This window comes from Mus caroli, chromosome 10, assembly GCF_900094665.2.
Source record: "Mus caroli chromosome 10, CAROLI_EIJ_v1.1, whole genome shotgun sequence".
Lineage (NCBI taxonomy): Eukaryota > Metazoa > Chordata > Mammalia > Rodentia > Muridae > Mus > Mus caroli.
In genome coordinates this window covers 74,904,792-74,923,824 of record NC_034579.1, presented here as the reverse complement: position 1 = coordinate 74,923,824, position 19,033 = coordinate 74,904,792, and the positions used below count along the sequence as shown (strand labels likewise).

At 54.8% G+C, this 19,033-nt stretch overlaps 1 protein-coding gene across 2 annotated transcripts; it reads left to right on the top strand.

The window, feature by feature from the left end:
• Positions 1-2,277: 2,277 nt before the first annotated feature.
• Positions 2,278-18,944, top strand: Lmnb2 (lamin B2). 2 transcript variants are annotated; one of them, XM_021174910.2, is made up of 12 exons: positions 2,278-2,555; positions 10,491-10,627; positions 12,981-13,137; positions 13,246-13,371; positions 15,113-15,283; positions 15,352-15,477; positions 15,590-15,810; positions 15,975-16,248; positions 16,325-16,432; positions 16,809-16,928; positions 17,063-17,173; positions 17,468-18,944. In XM_021174910.2, the coding sequence occupies exons 1-12, from the start codon at positions 2,301-2,303 to the stop codon at positions 17,507-17,509; spliced, it is 1,848 nt and encodes a 615-aa protein (XP_021030569.1). In that variant the 5' UTR covers positions 2,278-2,300; the 3' UTR covers positions 17,510-18,944. The 2 variants fall into 2 exon arrangements, with proteins under 2 accessions (XP_021030569.1, XP_021030570.1); XM_021174911.2 differs by lacking the exons at positions 2,278-2,555; positions 10,491-10,627; positions 12,981-13,137; positions 13,246-13,371 and adding an exon at positions 13,907-14,315.
• Positions 18,945-19,033: the final 89 nt, after the last annotated feature.

Genomic DNA, 19,033 nt, shown 5'->3' with positions numbered 1-19,033 from the left:
GGTGGGGTGGGGGGGTGGGTGGGGTGGGGGGGGAGGGCTATTCTGCAAGGAGTGGGTGTGGCACTAGGGAGCAGTCCTCTCCCAGTCATAAAAATTGACTCTCCCAGGTACCTGTTAACATCAAGTTAGAGAAAGGTGGTCCATAGTCTGGCCCTTGACACTTCACACATTGTGGGAGCCAAGCTCTGTTTATTATCCTCCTCTTCCTATTCTGCCCCCTCGTGTGTGCACACATGTGGCACGGTATTCATGTGAGGGGCTGAGGATCTTTGGCTTCCTGTCCCCCCTCCTGTGTACTGTGGTCTACCTGTCCCCAGACTCTCCTGTCTCTGCTCCCTGTCTCCCCACAGGAGTGCTGACATTACATGCAGGTGCTCTACCACGTCCAGCTTCATGTTGGCCTATGGGATTTGGATTGAGTGGGTCTTCTTGCTTGCCCAGGCCTCTCCTTTCCTCATCTCCATTTTTTGTTTGTTTGTTTGTTTTCTGAGACAGAGTCTCATATAGCCCAGATTCCCTCACACCCTCTGTCTTTGTTAGAGTTTTACTGCTGTAAACAGACACCATGACCAAGGCAACTATTTTTTTTTAATCTTACATATGTGAATACACTGTTGCAGTCTTCAGACACACCAGAAGGGAGTATTGGATCCCATTACAGATGGTTGTGAGCCACCATGTGGTTGCTGGGATTTGAACTCAGGACCTCCGAGTTAAGAGCAGTCAGTGCTCTTAACCACTGAGTCACCTTTCCAGCCCCAAGTCAACTCTTATAAGGACATTTAATTGGAGCTGGCTTACAGGTTCAGAGGTTCAGTCCATTATCATCAAGGTAGGAACATGGCAGCATCCAGGCAGGCATGGTGCAGGAGGAGCTGAGAGTTCTCCATCCTCACCTGAAGGCTGCTAGTAGAAGACTGACTTCCAGGTAGCTTGGGTAAGGGTCTCAGCCCACACCCTCAGTGCCACACCTACTCCAACAGGGCCACAACTTCTAATAGTGCCACTCACTGGGCCGAGCATATACAAACCATCACACCCTCTGTGTCACAGAGGTTGCCCTTGAGTTCCTGATTCTCTTACCTCCAGCGGCCTGGTGCTGGGGTGAGAGCAGGGGGCTCATCCACAGTCACACCCAGTGTGTGCTCTGCAGTGCTGGGATAGAAGCCAGGACCTCAGCCAGGCAAACGTTCTACACATTGACTCACATTGGTAGCCCTGTGTTTCTGCTATGTTATCCTCAAACTCACCATCCTCCTGCCTCAGCTTTCCCAGTGCTGGGAAGACAGTAGTGGATGCTTGCCTTGTGGCGGCTCTTTTAAAAATTACATTTGTTTACTATGTTCCTGTGTGTGGACACTTTAGCAGAACTTGGCTACTTTGTGGGTTCTTCTTTCTTCCACCCTTTTCTACCCTCTTTCCATCCTTTCAACCCTTAACACTAGATAGGAAGGGGGAAAGGACAGAGAGAAGAGGGGATGACATTATTGTTAGACTATTTCCTGTTGATTGGGGGCATTGAGTTCCTTGGAGCAAGTTTGATTTTGCTGTCAGGCTATCTAATTTCTTCTTCTTGTTGTTGTTTCTTCTTTGCACACGACTAGTTAACAAACTGTTACCAACAGAGACCAACCAAAGCCTGTCTTCGGGCCATAACACATTTGTATATCTTCTGAAAAGTGTCCATAATTTCTAAGGTCACAATTGCAGAAACTGTGTGCAACTGGCAAAACCACGCCTCTGCTAGAGCACGAGGCAAATCATAGTCAGCTACTGCAGACAATCTGAAGCAGCCCCATATGTGACACCTCGAATTAAAACAAAAAACAGAAACTCACATATTTCTGTGTTTTTCGAAGAACCCAATATTCTCACCACAGATACACATGTGGAGTCCAGGAGACAATTGTGTGCATTGCTTGTCTTCTCGTATGTAGGGCTCAGCGATCCAACTTCGACCATCAGTTTTGGCAGCAGGTGCCTTTCTACCCTATAAGGCATCTCACCCACACTTGCTGTCTTTTTGTTTGATTTGTTCAATTTATTAATTGATTTCTCTGTGTGCGCTTATGTAGGCTCATGTGTGCATCTGTACACATGTAGAAATCAGAACGCCTCCTCCACCCGCAATCAGGGTAACTGCCAAATCCCGGGTTTTACTGGAAAGCTGGAAACTACATCTCCTGGCATGCCTCGCAAGCTGCCCTGTGGACTACGGCTCCCTGCGTGCTCCGCGCCAAGGAGACTACAAATTCCGGCGCGCTGCGGGCGGCGGCGCCATCTTCCGCGGCGCGGATTGAATGAGCGCGCCGCATTCGGGCAACCGAGGTGATTCTCCCGCCGCCGCCACCTCCGCCATGGCGTCTCTGCCGCCCCACGCGGGGCCCGCCACGCCGCTGTCGCCCACGCGCCTGTCTCGACTGCAGGAGAAGGAGGAGCTCCGTGAGCTCAACGACCGCCTGGCACACTACATCGACCGTGTCCGCGCGCTGGAGCTGGAGAATGATAGGTTGCTGCTCCGGATCTCCGAGAAGGAGGAGGTGACCACTCGAGAGGTACGTGGATCGGCACCGGGGACGCGGGGAGCTTGATCCTGGTGATAGGTGAAATGAGCGGAGTCCTGCCCACCCGGGATCCCGGAGGCTGGTGCATAGAACTAGCTAAGCCCAGCCCCCAGGGGACCCGGGGGCTGGTGCATAGCTAGCTGAGCCTTGTTCACTGGGGACTCCGGGGCTGGAATATAAGGGCTAAATACTGCCTACTGGGAACCTCAGTACAGGTGCATAACGCTGAAGCCCAGTCCACCGGGGACCCCCTGGGGCAGATGCCGACGGCTAAGTTTTGCTCACCAGGACACCCCCGGGTTGGGTGATAGGCCTGAGCCCTGCCCACCATAGACCCCAGGGACAATTGCAGAGCGCTGAGAGCACCGCCCAAGGGGAGGGGAGACACCTCCCTTACAGGTGCAAACCGCTAAGCCCCACCCACTGGGGGGGACCAGGAACTGGTGCAGGCAGGTAAGCCCCGCCTACCAAGAACCCAGCCACACGTTAAAGTCTGGGTGGGGAAGGGGACTAGTGCAGATGGGTCCAAATCCCTCCCATCGGAGGGACTTTAGGGACAAGTGACAGGTGTAAACAATGTTAGTCCCCGCCCCGGAAGACCCAACCATCCGGGCGCTCTTGAGACAGGTGCTGATGAAGCTAACCTGTGCTCACATGGGGACCCTAAAGGAGAAGTGTGGACTGAGCTAAAACTTCAATAAGGCCGGGTCCTAAGGACCTAAGCTTAGCTGGGTGGGATCAGGATGGCTGCTGTGTGTGTGTGTGTGTATGTGTTTGTGCATGTGGAAGCCAGAGGTCACCTTTGGGTGTCTCCCTCAGTGGTGGTGCACGCCTTTAATCCCAGCACTTGGGAGGCAGAGGCAGGCGGATTTCTGAGTTCGAGGCCAGCATGGTCTACAGAGTGAGTTCCAGGACAGCCAGGGCTACACAGAGAAACCCTGTCTCAAGGACCTTGGGGGACACTTCACATTCCATGAATAGGCAGGAAAGCCCCGCCCAACCAGGGTCATAGGTTTAAAGGACCCTGCTTGATTCCTAAGACACCCCAGAGATAATGTGCTGAGACTGAGCAAGTCTCCCAGGTTAGGGGCCCATGAGACCCTAGGGGACCCTAAGGAAGTGCTGTCTGGAGGCTGTCCTGGGGAGCTTTGAGGGTCTCTGAGGGAGGAATACCAAGCCTGGCAGACCCAAACCCCTGAGGACCCCAGTGAGGGGTGATCTGCAGACTGTCCGGGGAACCCCTGAGGGAGAGCACCACCCTAGGCAAGACCATCCTTATTTGAGCTGTGGAGATTTGGGGCCCCTGAGGAGAGGTGCAGAGGGGGGTTTTGTTTAGTGATCTTGAAAAACCGGTGTTGGTCAAGGATCCCCTTCAGAGGACTCGTGGACTTTTGGGTACCCAGTGCATAAGGGCGCATTCGGCACAGCCCTGAGAGACCCAGGTGAGAAGGCCATTTGGGGGCTCTCCTGACACTCAGGTTCTAGGGTTTGAGATTGTGAGGGTAATGATTTGGGTGTCACCAATGGACAAGGATAGGAGCTGGGCAGTCTCCACCCACTGTAGGGTCCATGGACATCTTGAGGTTCATCTGCTGAAGGCTTCCAAGGGAAGAGTCCAGCAATGAGTGTGTGACTCCTCAGGGACCGGCACAGAGTGGGCCACCCACCCACTCAGCTTGGTGTGGGGCAGGGTGGTTTCACACTGGTACCTGGGGGAGGAGCCATTGGGGCTGTCCCCCTCCCCCGCAGTGAAAGGAGGGTGTTTGTACCCCACCCTCTTGGGGGAATATGAGGATGGTCTCTAGTCTTTGGTAGGGTGAGACAACTCAAGTCCTTTGAAAGGGGGGGAAAGGGGGGGAGGGTCTCTCAGACAACCGTAGGCTCTTCGTTCTCATAGAACTTTGGATGGGCCCCCAGTGCTCAAGGGCTGTGGGAGTGAGTATCTGAGAAGCCATTCTCTTGGAGTTGACAGGCTGCCTGGGAGGAGGGGTGCTGGAGCCTGGTACCATTTAACCCCAGGGACCATGAAGGTATGGGGTCTTCTTGTGTAAGATCCATGGGGTATCTGGGGACTCAGAGGGGCACTGGTATCGCCAGTACACAGGGCTCTTCCACTGCAACTAGGCTTCACCAATAACCTCTCATAGCCTCTCTTCATGGTGCCAAGCCTCAGCTCCTTTGCATGACCCCCACCCCACCGCACCCCACCCCCTGTCAGTCCTGGGCCATCAACTGCAGGTGAGACTGAACCTTCACATGGCCTTCCATGGCCTCACAGTGCCAAGCCTCAGCTGCTCTGCATGACCCCTTCATGCCTTCAGAACCAGTACCACTGGGTAACTCTTACACATTACCAAGTCCAGCTGTAGCACAAGGTACAACCTTGGCTCTCTCTGGCACACAGCTTCTCTGTGCTCTCAGATAACACTTCCTACAAGATTTCACCTCAGTGATGCTGGTCTCTTCTTAATCACTGCTAATGTCTTAGCTCCAGCTAACCAGCATCAATTGTTCTAGTAGTCCCTTCTATTTTGGACTCTAAAGCCAGAGCCACATGGCCAGAACTGCCGAGTTCTGCTGCTTGCTGGGGCTGGAACATGGCCCTGTGTTCTATTACATCACCAGCTTTCTGTTTTCCAGCCCCTTCACTGCCTAAGCTTGGCTGTTCTGAAACTTGTTCTGTAAACTGACTTTGGACTCAGAGATCTGCATGCTCGTCTCCCGAGCACTCGGATTAAAAGTGGACTTAGTCCACAAAGTCTCGATTTAAGTTTTCCTTCACGTAGAACCCCCTCTGTTCTAGGCTGGCCTTGAACTCAGAGATCTGCTTGTCTTTGCCTGGCTTATATTACCGTGCCTGGACCTAAGCTTAGCTGGGTGGGATCAGGATGGCTGGTGTGTGTGTGCGCGCGCGTGCATGCATGTGGAAGCCAGACCTTTGGGTGTCTCCCTCAGTCATTTTTGTGGTTATTTTTGTTTTTAAAGATGTATTTATTTTATTTATTCAAGACAGGGTTTCTCTGTGTAGCCCTGGCTGACCCGGAACTCACTCTGTAGACCAGGCTGGCCTTGAACTCATAGAGATCCACCTGCCTCTGGCTCCTGGGTGCTGGGATTAAAGGCCTGTGCCACCACCACCCTGCTCTTTGTAGCCCTTTGTCCCACAGACAGTTGGAGCTTCTGGGCTTTGCGAACATGTGCAGTGCCAGCCCTAGTGGACGCCACCTGTCCATGCAGGTGACGGTGGCAAAGTCCACTTTGGTTTCTCAGATTTGCAAGGCTGGTCAGAACACAGGGCTGATTTGGGACTGAAGTGTGAGCCAGGGCCGGGCAGCAGGTGGCAGGCGCATTGCCCTTCCGGGAGCCAGCCTGCGGAAGGGCAATGCGCCTGCCTAGTTTCTCCATCTAGTGTTGTAAGATGTCTGGGGACAGCTGATGGGGTTGCCAGGCAGTACAGGAAGTTGGGGGGGGCAGTGACCACAAAGGACAGCATACAGACAGCACCACCTGTCAGCAGTGCCTTCTGGGCAACTTGGCAAGGAGCAGGGACAGGTGTGACTGGGTGTCGCCTGGCAGGGCAAGGCCTGCCTTAAGGGATCACCAGGTCATCTGCTATCCTGTTGCAGCTGAGACCTGGGGCATTGGCAGGGGCATGTGAGGGAGGCGTTAAAGGTACCACTGAAGGGTAGGTTGCCAGCTGGTCACACGAGGTGACCTTGCCCTCCTGCCATGCTTGGGCTTGCGTGCTGGCTCTCAGTTCATTCACTTTCCTTCAGAGCTGGGCCGAACATGGCTTCTTATCACAGACTGACCACACTTGGTGTCCGTGAGGCCGTGCTGGTGTGGGTGGGTAGACAGTGCTAGAGGGCAGCAGAAAGGCTGCCCGTGCACATTGAAGCTGGGATATAAGGTTCCCACATGGAAACGTGACCGACCGCAGCACCTCCTTCCCGGTGTCCTGTTGCTGAGCTGATGTGTCTGGGGGACAGGGAGTTCTGGAGGAACAAAACTCTCCAGCCAAGCTTACGTGTGACACTGGCAAAGGCCACCTCAGACCATCTGAGCCCTGAGGCTCTGGCTAATGTGTGTTGACATGTGTCTGGAGTATCAGGCTGGGCCCTGCAGTAGTGCTACAGAAACCACTGCCAGAAGCCACCTGTCCTTGCTGAGTGGGGCTCACGCTGCCTGCCACCATCCCTACAAGGGGACAGTTTTCTCCACCAGAGGCTGAGGTCTTTGTGACTGAGTGACATGGTGGTGGTGTGGAGTCAAATCCACCTGAGATTACATCACTTTGAGACTGCTTGCTAATAAAGCTTTATTGGTGAGTGCTCTCAGGCACAGACTACCCACTCTGTTCCAGCCACTTAAAAATATGGAAAGTGGACTGGTGAGATGGCTCAGTGGGTAAGAGCACCTGATTGCTCTTCTGAAGGTCCAGAGTTCAAATCCCAGCAACCACATGGTGGCTCACAATCATCCATAACGAGATCTGGCGCCCTCTTCTGGAGTGTCTGAGGACAGCTACAGTGTACTTACATATAATAAATAAATAAATCTTTAAAAAATATATGGAAAGTGCCTTTAATCGAGCTCTCAGGACGCAGAGGATTCCTGTGTGTATAGGGCTAGCCTGGTCTACATAACAAATTCCCAGTCTAGCCAGGGCTACATAGTGAGACTCTTTGTCAAAAAAAAAAATTAAAATATAGAAGCAATTCTAGACAGGTAGGCTCAGGCAACCGTTGCAACTGGCCTGCAGGCCTGAGTATAGACCAGGCTGAGCCAGACATAGGATCTACATGGAGCAAGTTGTGGAGCAGGCCTATGGGTCACGGTATCATGTGCGTTCCTTGTGCCCTTTCTGCCCCAGCGCCCTTCCAGGAGCCCACAGAGCCTGCACCGGTCAATGCCTCTGAAGGACTGGGGTGACAGGCATACATCCCGTCACCACACCCCACCCACCCGCTCCTCCTGTTGCTGCTAGTAGCGGGCAGTCCCATGCTCACCTCTGGTCTTTCTCAGGAGCTTCTGTGTTCTGTCCACCCCAGGCCTGGCGAATCAGCATCCTGCGGAAGTGACTGGCAGGCATGGACTGGGGTGGGTGGGTGTCTGTCTTTCTGTCACTGTGTGTATGTCTGAGTGTATGTCTGTGGTGTGTCTGTGTGTATGTATATGTGGTGTCTGTGTGTGTGTCTGTCTGTGGATGTGTGTATGATGTATGTGTGTCTGTCTATGATGTGTGTGTGAGTGTATCTTGTTTTACACCTTAGTACTGGCTTCTGTCACTATGACAGAATGGGGTTCACCAGCGTGTGAAGACAAGAGGTTTATCTGGACTGTGTTCTTGGTTGATTTGGCACCAACATGAGGGTGTGGGGCCCAGTGGGGTTATATCTCAAGTGTCCTCCTAGGGTCAAAGGCACTCCCCACACCAGGGCCTGCAGAGTTGGAGGCAGGACACCTCTCCCTGCATTGCATTCCTGGAGCAGACCCATTGTGCTGCTGACGCAGGGCTGGGTTGAAGAAGGCTTTTTCCTGCTCAGTGTCTGTCTGTAAAATGGGAATAAGAGCCTCACCCACTCCAGTGCCCCCCCACACACAGTGTGTCTATTTCTCTCTCACACACACAGTGTGTCACATTTCTCTCTCACCACACAGTGTGTCACATTTCTCTCTCACACACACAGTATGCCCATTTCTCTCACACAGTGTGTCACATTTCTCTTTCACACACACAGTGTGTCCATTTCTCTCTGTCTCACACACACAGCGTGTCACATTTCTCTCTTTCACACACATACTGTCGTCTGAGCCCGAGTCTCACCTGCAGAAGACCCTCAGCAGCCCTTACTCTGGCCTTGGCTGACCTGCCAGGCCCATGCTGGGCAGCCACCATCTCTGTGCTGACAGATACCAGGTCTCTGAGCCCTGATGTGTGTTAAGCTTATATACCCCCAAAGTGGCGCTGCAGTTCAGGGTGCTATATTAGATCTGTATTATCTCACCCTTGTCCAATTCTAGAACATTCTATTCCTGGAAAGAGTGCATTCCTGGGAGCCATCATCCTGTCTTCCCTCCTCCCAGCACCCATGAGTCTACTTCCTGTCTGGGTTCCCCCCACTGTGGACATTTCCGTCCTGGAGCGCACGCTGTGTGGCTTTGCATCTGGGTCTTATTGAGCACCAGGTCTTCTAGGTCCTTCTACACTGTCACATCAGAGTCTCGCTCATGTTCAGGGTTGGGCAGTGTTGCAGCTCGTGGGCAGATGGTAGCACATGGCCATCACTTGCTGAGAATTCCCCTGGGTGTTGGGGCTGGTGGCATTGTGCACATTGTAGATTGGCAGGTGGGCATTCCTGCTCTTTCTGTACCGTGTGGCGCTGGGGTGACAGGAAGCCCCGCTCTCTACAGCCAAGGGCTACACCTGTGCCTGTTTGTCTCTCTGCCGTCAGGGCTGTGATGTGCTGTGTCTCCGTGTGGTCTGTTGCCACATGTCTTTAAACACATCATAGCTGCACACTGGAGGGAGGAGGGCCTGGGAGAAACCTGAGTCTGCAGCCCAGCGGGAGTGTGTGTGGCCTGGCCAGGGGCAGGCAGCCTGTGGTATGCAAATGGCAGCTGTCTTCCCAGCAGGGTTGGTACTCCATCCAAAGTGTGTATTTGAGTGTCCCTGGATGCCCCTTGCCAGGCCCCGTGTGGGGTGACCCTGCAGCAGCCTGACTTTGAATATGGATCCAGGTGCAACTCAGAGCGTGTCTGGATTAGGCAGGGTTCTGGAGTCGCAGAACCTACGAGATGTCTATAGATTAAGGGGAATTATGGAATGACTTTCAGTCTGCAGTCCAGCTGACCCAACAATGGGCATCTCTGAAAGGGAAAGCCAAGAATCTAGTAGTTGCTCAGTCCCATGAGGCTGGGTGTCTCAGCTGCTCTTCGGTAGAAGCTGGAATCCTGAACAAGTGGGTTCCAACAGATGTGCTGGTAAGGAAGTGCAAGCAGGTGAAGGAGAGAGAGTCTTCCTTCTTCCAGTGTCCTTGTGTAGGCCTCCAGCAGAAGGTATGGCCCTGATTCAAGGTGTGTGCCAACCAGGCCTGGATTTGGAACTTGCTCTGTCCCAGGCTGGCCTCAAACTCAGAGATCTCCTTGCCTGTTTTCTAGAATTACAGGCATGCAACCACCTTGCCTGGGCCTAAGCTGTTCATGGCCACTATGCCTCAAGAGCTGGAGCACAGCTGTACCCTCCATTTCTGGATTGTAGTTCATTCCAGATATAGTCAAGTTGACAACCAGGAATGGCCATCACAAAGTCTCATCGAAGTGGCCCAGGTGGCCTTAGGTCTCCCAGCCCTTTCCCCCCATGGGACAGGATGCAGATACGGAACCTGAGGGCCGGTTCAGAAAGGGGGTCTCCACGTTGCCATAATAGAGACAGGAGTTTGACTCTGCAGAGCACCCAGGAAAGTTCCCTGTGGACTCAGGTGTCACCCTGCCCACATCGTGACATGATCAGCACTGTCACTGTGCGGCTGGGCTCAGTGGAGAGAGTGCTTGCCTGGCGCTGGATACCTGCCATCTCGGTACCGAGGCTTTGGAGAAAAGGAAACACATTAGACCAGGAATTCTATACTGGCAGTGGGATGCCCGGTGTCTGCTGCACAGGTGCAGTGGGTTGGCAGGGATGTCCCCTAGCTGAGAATTGTAAGGCCCTGAGCCAATGGTGCCAAGTGGGCTAGCTTTGGCTACACCTTCCCACCCAAGCTTAGGGTCCCGTGGCCTGATCCTGTCAGGCCGAATTGTAGAAAAGGAAGATGGATCCTTCTAGAAAGACCACCTAGACTCCTCTGTCATAGCTAAGACAGTGTCATAGGGTCGACATAGGATAGTCCTGTGTTCCCATTGTCACCCCCTGCCCTGTCTCCCCAGGTGAGTGGCATCAAGACCCTGTATGAGTCAGAGCTGGCTGACGCCCGACGGGTACTGGATGAGACGGCCCGTGAACGTGCCCGGCTGCAGATTGAAATTGGAAAGGTGCAGGCCGAGCTAGAGGAGGCCAGGAAGAGGTGGGTGCTCAGGCCAGGGACCCAGTGCTTGTCCCGCACTGGGATAGGGCGATGGGGACAGGGCTCCTCAGAGTAAGCTGGCTAGAAGACTAGCCACAGCGACAAGCGAGATACCCGCCTCCACCAAGAAAATGGAGAGTGATCGAGGAAGGCCCCCCATGTTGAATTCAGACCTCTGCCTTCACATGTGCGCATGCATGAACATAGTACACACAAGCAGAGAAAAACAGAAAGGCCGTGGCCAAGGCTCCACAGGCGCTGGCCTCCCAGGGGACCAGGAGCTCCAGAAACCAGGGACAGGATGACTGTGGTGTTGAAATGGGGCCATATGGCCACCAGCCTGCAGCAGCTGCAAATGACCTGACCGTGCACACGCTTGTTCAGACCATGGCTCCTTGGGCTGGCAGTGAGACCCCTCCCTCTGAGGCTGTGCTTTGCAGACTTGCTGCCCTAGGGAGAGCAGGCGCAAGATCCCTGTTTCCTTAGCCTCCCTGACTGTCCCTTTGGGGGGGGGGTCACAAAGTGTGTCCCTCATCAGAAGCCTCAAAGGTTCTGAACGGTGTGTGTTGGGCAGCTGAAGATCCCCCCAGGACAATGGCAGGAGAATGTTGTCATTGTAGAGTGGCTGTCTAAACACGGGCCCTGGCTTGTGCTGAGTGGAGAATTCAGGTCCTGCCTCTGCTAGGGACATCACAATCTTCAGAGCAGGTTGGGGTGAGAGTCTCCCACACCCTTCCCATCCCAACCGGGGCCTGGCTCTGCTCTGCGGAACCCACTGCTGGTGAGACCGTCCTGGCACCTCCCTGACACAGAAGGGACCTCCCTGTCTCAGATCTGCCCAGGTTCTGCTCACATCAGGATTCCTTGCTCCCACAGTGGCCACAAGCCAGAGCCAGTCCTCTGAGGGACAACACACCTGGCCTTTGGTGGCAGTGCTTGAGGTGGCTGCCAGGCTGTCTTCCCTCACTCGGCCCCTGCCGCTGACTTAATAGGCTGATGTGTTGGAGCCTGAGGGTCATAGTTAGTAGCCACATCAAAGGTGCTCAGGCAGCCAGTGCTTCTGTCCTGGCCACCTCAGCACATCTGGTGTGGGGCTGGCACCAGCCAGGCAGAAGATTTCTACCCAAGTCTGTCCACAGCACCGTCCCCTCCCCCACCCAGCCAGAATAGTTTTAATTCTACAGATTGCACCTTGATTTATTGGCCTCTAGCTTTCTATATAAGCCCAGACTGGCTTCCAGCTCTCTATGTAGCTGAGGATGGCCTTGACGAATAAGACCGGCTTTTCCCTAATCCTAACCCACCCTACTCCCCTTCTGGAACGTGAAGTCATGGCAGCCTTGGGTGGACCCACTGAGCGGGCTTCAGGCTCTGGTGTGGTCCACAAGACCCTGCCCTAGCACCTTGCCCTTCTCAGGATAGGCCCATGCATTCGGCAGAGCCTGGGCCTTTGAGGTCGGTCAGGAATTGCCCAGCCACCACTCATACCTCCTCTGCTGACTCCATCCTCTGCTGCACCCAAGGCCACTGCACCTGTGATAGCCTGTGATAGCCTGTGGTCCTGCCTCCACACTTATCCTCAGAGCACATGGTCCCTTCTCAGCCTGTCCCACATCCCAGCTGGTGCAGGACTCCAGCCCCCAAATAGTCACCTCTGTGAGCATTGGTGGGTCCTTGACTGAAGCAGGGGCCAGATCTTTCTGCACCTCACACCAAGACGCCAGCAGACATAGTAGGGAGCAGTCTGGAGTCTGCAGGAGCTGTGGCTACTTAGCCATGGGTGCCACCCATCTCTACACACCCACCTCTTACTAGCTGACTCTGGGAACACTGAGGCAGGAGGACTGCTGCAAAAAATGTGAGGCCAGGCTGGGCTCTGAATATTCCGTACCACAAAAGGGTAGAATCCAAAGGTTGTAAAAGTCGCCAGAATCCACTCTGACACCTGCGTGCTTAAATGCCCACCTCTAATCTTGCCGCGTGACGTGTGACAGGAGAGTGGGGCTTTCCTTTGTGACTTTAATGAGTTGTACCTAGTCCTGCACTGCTGGGCAGCCCCACCCAGAACTGGACTTCTGAACACAGCTGGGAAGACTGCGGGCACAGATGCAGCCAGTATCCTGCGGTCCACAGTGCCAAGTAGTTTGGTTGAATTTGGTTTGAGAATGCTCTTGTTGTTTTTGAAATAGGATCTCTGTAGACCAGGCTGGTCTCAAATTTGGAGCAGTCCTCCTGCCTCAGCCTCCCAGGAGCTGGAACAGCAGACAGGCAGCCTTCAGCAACTACCAGGGCCCATGGCAACCTTGGGCTTGGCCTCCCTGGGCCTTCTGACACCCGTCCTCTTTGCTTTCAGTGCCAAGAAGCGGGAAGGTGAGCTCACAGTGGCCCAGGGCCGAGTGAAGGAACTGGAATCATTGTTTCACCGGAGTGAGGCTGAGCTGGCCGCAGTCCTCGGTGACAAGCAGGGCCTGGAGACTGAGGTGGCAGAGCTTCGAGCGCAGCTGGCCAAGGTGGGTCTTGGAGCTGCTGGGGTCTCAGCTCCGTAGTGACATGGAGAGGCTGAGATGGCAGCCAGGCCAGTAGGCTGTCCCCTCAGCTCACTGCCCCGTGTCTCCCAGGCAGAAGATGGTCATGCTGTGGCCAAGAAGCAGTTGGAGAAGGAGACTCTGATGCGTGTGGACCTGGAGAACCGATGCCAGAGCCTGCAGGAGGAGTTGGCTTTCAGCAAGAGTGTGTTTGAGGAGGTGAGGGGGCGGGGTCCAAGTGTGTTTGAGGAGGTGAGGGGGCGGGATCCGAGTGTGTTTGAGGAGGTGAGGGGGTGGGGTCCAAGTGTGCTTGAGGAGGTGAGGGGGCGGGGTCCGAGTGTGTTTGAGGAGGTGAGGGGTAGGCAGACAGACTCCAGTTTTAGGAGACCCACCCCTTCCACAGGGACAAAGCTGACTCCCACAAATTGTCCTCTGATGTCCACAGCCATGGCACATCCCCCACCAATACACACACAGAAAATAGACATCCTTTACTTAGCCTGTCTACTGAGGGTCACAGTGTGGCATTTCGGGGACTATATTCAGCCAACCTTAGGGTCTCCCCTGTAACATCTAGGCCTCTGGGACCTTGGGTTGCTGAGCAAGGCTGGAGGGACTATCCCTAGATTCAGGTTTTCCACACAGAACCCCAGGCACCTCGACCCCCACAGAGCCTGTTGTGTCATCATAATGGCAGGCTGCATCCCTGGGTTCCGCTGGGCCAGGCCCCACCTTAGTCAGTGCAAAGGCAGCTTCAACAGGAGGAGGTCCATGGAGCCGTGGAGCCACAGGCCCTATGGGGATAGCCCATAGGCCAATAGCTTCAGTGTAGAGCCCTGTGTGGGAAGTCACCAGCAACCCACAGAGGGACCTATAAGGGACCCTGGACTGAAGTTTGAGAATACAAACCCATGGGGGAGTCTGAATCCATGAGAGGCACTGGAGAGGGATGCGGGAGGGACTGCCCAGAGGCAGCCTGCCCTTTGATGGAGACCGTGGAGGGAGCTCTGCCAGAGCTCAGAGGGGGGCCTCTGAGGGAGTATGTGAAACGACGTCCAAGGGGGCTTGGGAAGACCCCCGTGGAGGATCCTGTGAAGTCAGAGGGGGCTGTGGGGTATCCCAGGACGTGGAACAACCACCTGAGGGTCCCCACAAGAGAGCAGGTGAGGGGGTGCAGCCATGTGGAGCACCAGACAGAAAGGTGTCTTGAACCTGGGGCAGCCACTGCACCCTAGATCCCTGGGCTAGAGTCTATTTTGTAAGAAAACTAAGATCATCCAGGCGAGCCCCACCTCCCACTCTGGATCCTCCTGTGGAAACTGCTGCCCTGACTCCAGGCTGGGGAGGAGGAGGATGGGGTGCCAGAGAAGGCTCTGTCAGCGTCTGCCTTAGAAGTCTTACTGTTTTGAGACCACTTCTCATTGTGCAGCCCTTGTTACTCTGAAATTCCCTATGAAGACCTAGTTGGCCTGGAACACTTAAGAGATCCTCCTGCCTCTGCCTCCTGAGTGCTGGAATTCAGGGTGAGCATTGCCACCCCTGGGAAGAAAAGTTTTTTTGGGGGGGAGGGGGTGTTTCTCTGTGTAGCTGTCTGTCCTATAACTTATTCTGTACATCAGGCTGGCCTTGAACTCACAGAGACCCACTTGCCTCTGCCTACCAAGTGCTGGAATTAAACCAAAACTCCATCACCTGGCTCTTGAAAAGTATTGTTAAGACAGTATCTGACTATGATCCCAGGCTGGCCAGAGCCATCTCCTGCCTCTGCTTCCCCAGTGCTGTTGCCTTTGGTGTCTAGTTCCCTGCTCAGCATACAGTACATGTCCCTCCACATACAGCTGTGGATTGTGTCAGAGCCTTGCTCCTTCCCATGGCTAAATAACACTCCAAGTGTGCACATGGCCAGGCACCTAGAGATACAACCTGGCACAGCTGGGTCACCAGTCTTGTTCCCTCACAGGAGGTACGGGAGACCCGACGGAGGCACGAGCGGCGCTTGGTGGAGGTGGACAGCAGCCGGCAACAGGAATATGACTTCAAGATGGCTCAGGCCCTGGAGGACCTGCGCAGTCAGCATGATGAGCAAGTGCGCCTGTACCGGCTAGAACTGGAGCAAACCTACCAGGCCAAGGTACAGCTGTGAGGAGAGGGACGGGCCGGTTACATGCCACCTGTGCTTACATTTCCCGACTCCCCTAGCTGGACAACGCCAAGCTGCTCTCGGACCAGAACGACAAGGCAGCCCATGCAGCCCGCGAGGAGCTCAAGGAGGCCCGCATGCGCGTGGAGTCCCTCAGCTACCAGCTCTTAGGCCTCCAAAAGCAGGTGACAGGGACCCAGACCTGCCCCTCAGGGCCTCTGACACTCCAGTCCTCCCATGGTCCCTCACATCTGAGAATACAGAGGCCACACTGTGACCTGGCCATACCCTCCCCAGGCCAGTGCTGCAGAGAACCACATCCATGAGCTGGAGGAGGCCTTGGCTGGGGAGCGTGACAAGTTCCGCAAGATGCTGGACGCTAAGGAGCAGGAGATGACGGAGGTGCGTGATGTCATGCAGCAGCAGCTGGCAGAGTACCAGGAACTGCTGGACATCAAGCTGGCCCTGGACATGGAGATAAGCGCCTACCGCAAGCTGCTGGAGGGCGAGGAGGAGAGGTGAGAGGGGCACTGGGACAAGGAGATGGGCAGAGGGGTTCAGGTGGGTGGAGCCAGGCAATTGGGCGGAGCCAGGGAAGAGGGCTGGGCAGAGCTTCAAAAGAGGTCCAGAGACTGCAAGTGGGCAGCATTCGGGCGGCCTGACCACGCCTCCCTTCCCGCAGGCTGAAGCTGTCCCCCAGCCCTTCATCACGGATCACCATCTCTCGGGCCACATCGAGCAGCAGCAGCAGCAGCGGGGTTGGCATGTCTGTGGGCCAGGGCCGGGGCAAGCGCCGGCGGCTGGAGACTGAGGACACCCCAGGCTCACCCAGCAGTGCCTCCAGAGTGAGCAGCGGCTCCCGCCTGGCTCAGCAGTCTGTGGCCACGGGTGTTGTGAACATCGACGAGGTGGACCCGGAGGGCAGGTTCGTGCGCCTTAAGAACTCTTCAGACAAGGTGAGCACAGGCTGGGTGAGTGGGGAGGGCACCGCTTTCCTGGTGGCCAGAGGTTAAAAGCAGGTCTGGTTTGCAGGACCAGTCTTTGGGGAACTGGAGGATCAAGAGACAGGTTCTGGAGGGTGAGGACATTGCCTACAAGTTCACACCCAAGTATGTCCTGCGGGCCGGCCAGACGGTCACGGTAGGTGCCAGTGGGCGTTAAGCTGGGAGGTTCCAGGGTGGGAGGTACAGTATGGTTTTAGCATATTCTGAGACCAGCCCTGTGGCCGCTGGGCTGCACTTACAGCTATCACATCCTTCCGGGCACCGCACTGTCCAAGGGATTCCCCATGTCTGTGGCCTGGCAGTTTACAGTTGTCAGTGTGGGTGTCTAGTCCCCGAGGTGCTCGGATCCCAGTGTAGTTCTCCAGCTGTGTGCTCGGGACCATTGTGAACCTGTCCCTTCCACATCCTGGGGCTGTTCTGCTGGGAGGAGCCAACTAAAGAGCCTCATGGTGGCCAGCCATGGCCTGGCCCAAGCCCTGAGGTGATCGACAAGGGCCATCTTGGTTCCTCAGGTGTGGGCAGCTGGCGCTGGGGCTACCCACAGCCCCCCATCAACCCTTGTGTGGAAAAGCCAGACCAGCTGGGGCCCTGGGGAGAGCTTCCGCACTGCCCTGGTCAGTGCCGATGGTGAGGTAGGTGCACAGCCTGCGTGGCGGGGACCCAGCACTTGTGTCGGGGCTGAAACCTGGGCTGAAACCTCTAGTGAGATGCAGCCACTAGCCAGCACTGGGGGTGGTCGAGTAAACTGGTGACTTTTGTTGTGTAGGAGGTGGCCGTGAAGGCTGCAAAGCACTCATCTGTCCAGGGGAGGGAGAACGGAGAAGAGGAGGAAGAGGAAGAGGCAGACTTCGGTGAAGAGGACCTCTTCCACCAGCAGGTAGAGAAAGTGTGTGACTGGCGTCACACCTAGTGGGGCTTCAGGTACAGGTTCCACAGTCTTGCCTCAGATGCGGACTTACCCACTCACTGTGTGGGTTCTGTGACACCACAGACCTCAGAGGCCACACTCCTAACCCCTCAGCCAGGATTCCCTCTGCCTAGAGCTTGGGGTGGGGAGATAGGGACTCCAGCCCCCAAGTCTGGGCTGGGGACAAATGAAAGGCTCTGGAATAGGGCCTTCAACTTGTTTGGGAGCAGGCTGCCTAACTCCATCCTCCCTCATTCCTTGCAGGGGGACCCAAGGACTACCTCAAGGGGCTGCCGACTGATGTGAAACCTGCCCCACGGTCACCATGGTCCCCAGAGCCCCTAAAACTACTTTTTTATGGTCTGTTCTCACTAGTCCTTGGTCTATTTCTCGATGACTGTTAAGCAACCATGAGAATGTGGGTGGGCTCTACTGGGTTTCCGAGATGGAGGTGCCCTCTGCCCGCGGGCCTGGGCTGGGAACCTGCAGGCTGAGGGACTTGGGCCTGGATCTGGGGCAGGAGAATGGCTGCTAGCTCAGGGTGGACTTGGTATGAAACTGATGATTCAGTTGTTTTCTTTGAAGCCTTTCAAATCAAATCAAATTCAGAATCCAAGAGGGCTGTGGGGCTCACTCGCCTGTCAGGATGTGGTAGCTCTTAGGACACAGGGCAGACCCTCCTCTCCTGGAGTTGATGGCACCTGAACCCAGGGACGTTCCAGCTTTGTGCTCTGAATCTGAAGGGTTTATAACAGTCTCCAGCTCCAGGGCATTCACAGGCTTCTCTGGTCCCAGATTCTGAAATGTTCTAGTCCCTTCTAAAGCGGAGGACCAAGAAGGAGCGAGCTCACACATGGGACGACGCCTCCCATCCTAAGACTGAAGGGGACAGGCAAACCGTGGGCGTTGTGCCTTCAGGAGCAAAGGCTGCAGGTTCCCAGCCAGTGACTGCTCACATGAGTGTGGCCACACTAGCTATGCTCCTGGCCTCTCGTGTATGTAAACTGTGTGGCCCCTCTGTGCCCCACCCCGATGGCAAGGCCTGGAAACTTGCTTCCCTGCAACTTAGTGCCAGGAGCCAGCCAGTTTCACCTGTCACCTCCCCACCACTGACACATGGTATTTTTTTAAAGAATATTTATTTTTTTACATCGGTCAGTAACACAGCTCACTGGGACGATGCTCTGGGGGTTCAGGCCTGGAGCTGCCACAACTGGCAGCTTCCTTTACTGAGCTAGGGCAAGTTCTGTCTCCCTCCTGGCACAGCTGATGGTAGGAAGAATCCAGGCCTAGTCTTCCCCCAAGGCAAGAGCTCTTGGCCACAGGATGCCACCACTGCCACCGACCTCCAGAACCCACCAGCCACCTCCTGCTTCTAGATACCTCCGTTTTCTTTGTGACCGGCGTTGGATCCTGGATAGTCATGGCTGGCTGCAGTCACTGCGCAGCCCTGCTGCCTTGCCCACAGGGCAGGTGTACTCTGCACTGGAGCTAGCTTCCTTGTATTTGAGGAGCAGGTCTAGAGTAATCTGCAGGTCCTCAGGGGTCTGTTTCTGGCCCTGGCTAGGCGAGATGGTTTCCGGAGTGGCACTGCGCAATCGCTCAGCTCTACAGATTTGTTTCTTTTATAAGATGCATGCCAAACGTGTGTTCCACCTTTTCTTTTACGCCTATGATTTGTAATATACATTTTACAACTGGAAACTTTTGTATACTCAAATAAACATTGACTTTAACTGCAGCCTCAGAGTAGATCTTCAGATTAAGATAGGAGCGAGGATTTTTTTTTTTTTTTTTTTTTTTTTTTTTTTTTTTTTTTTTTTTTTTTTT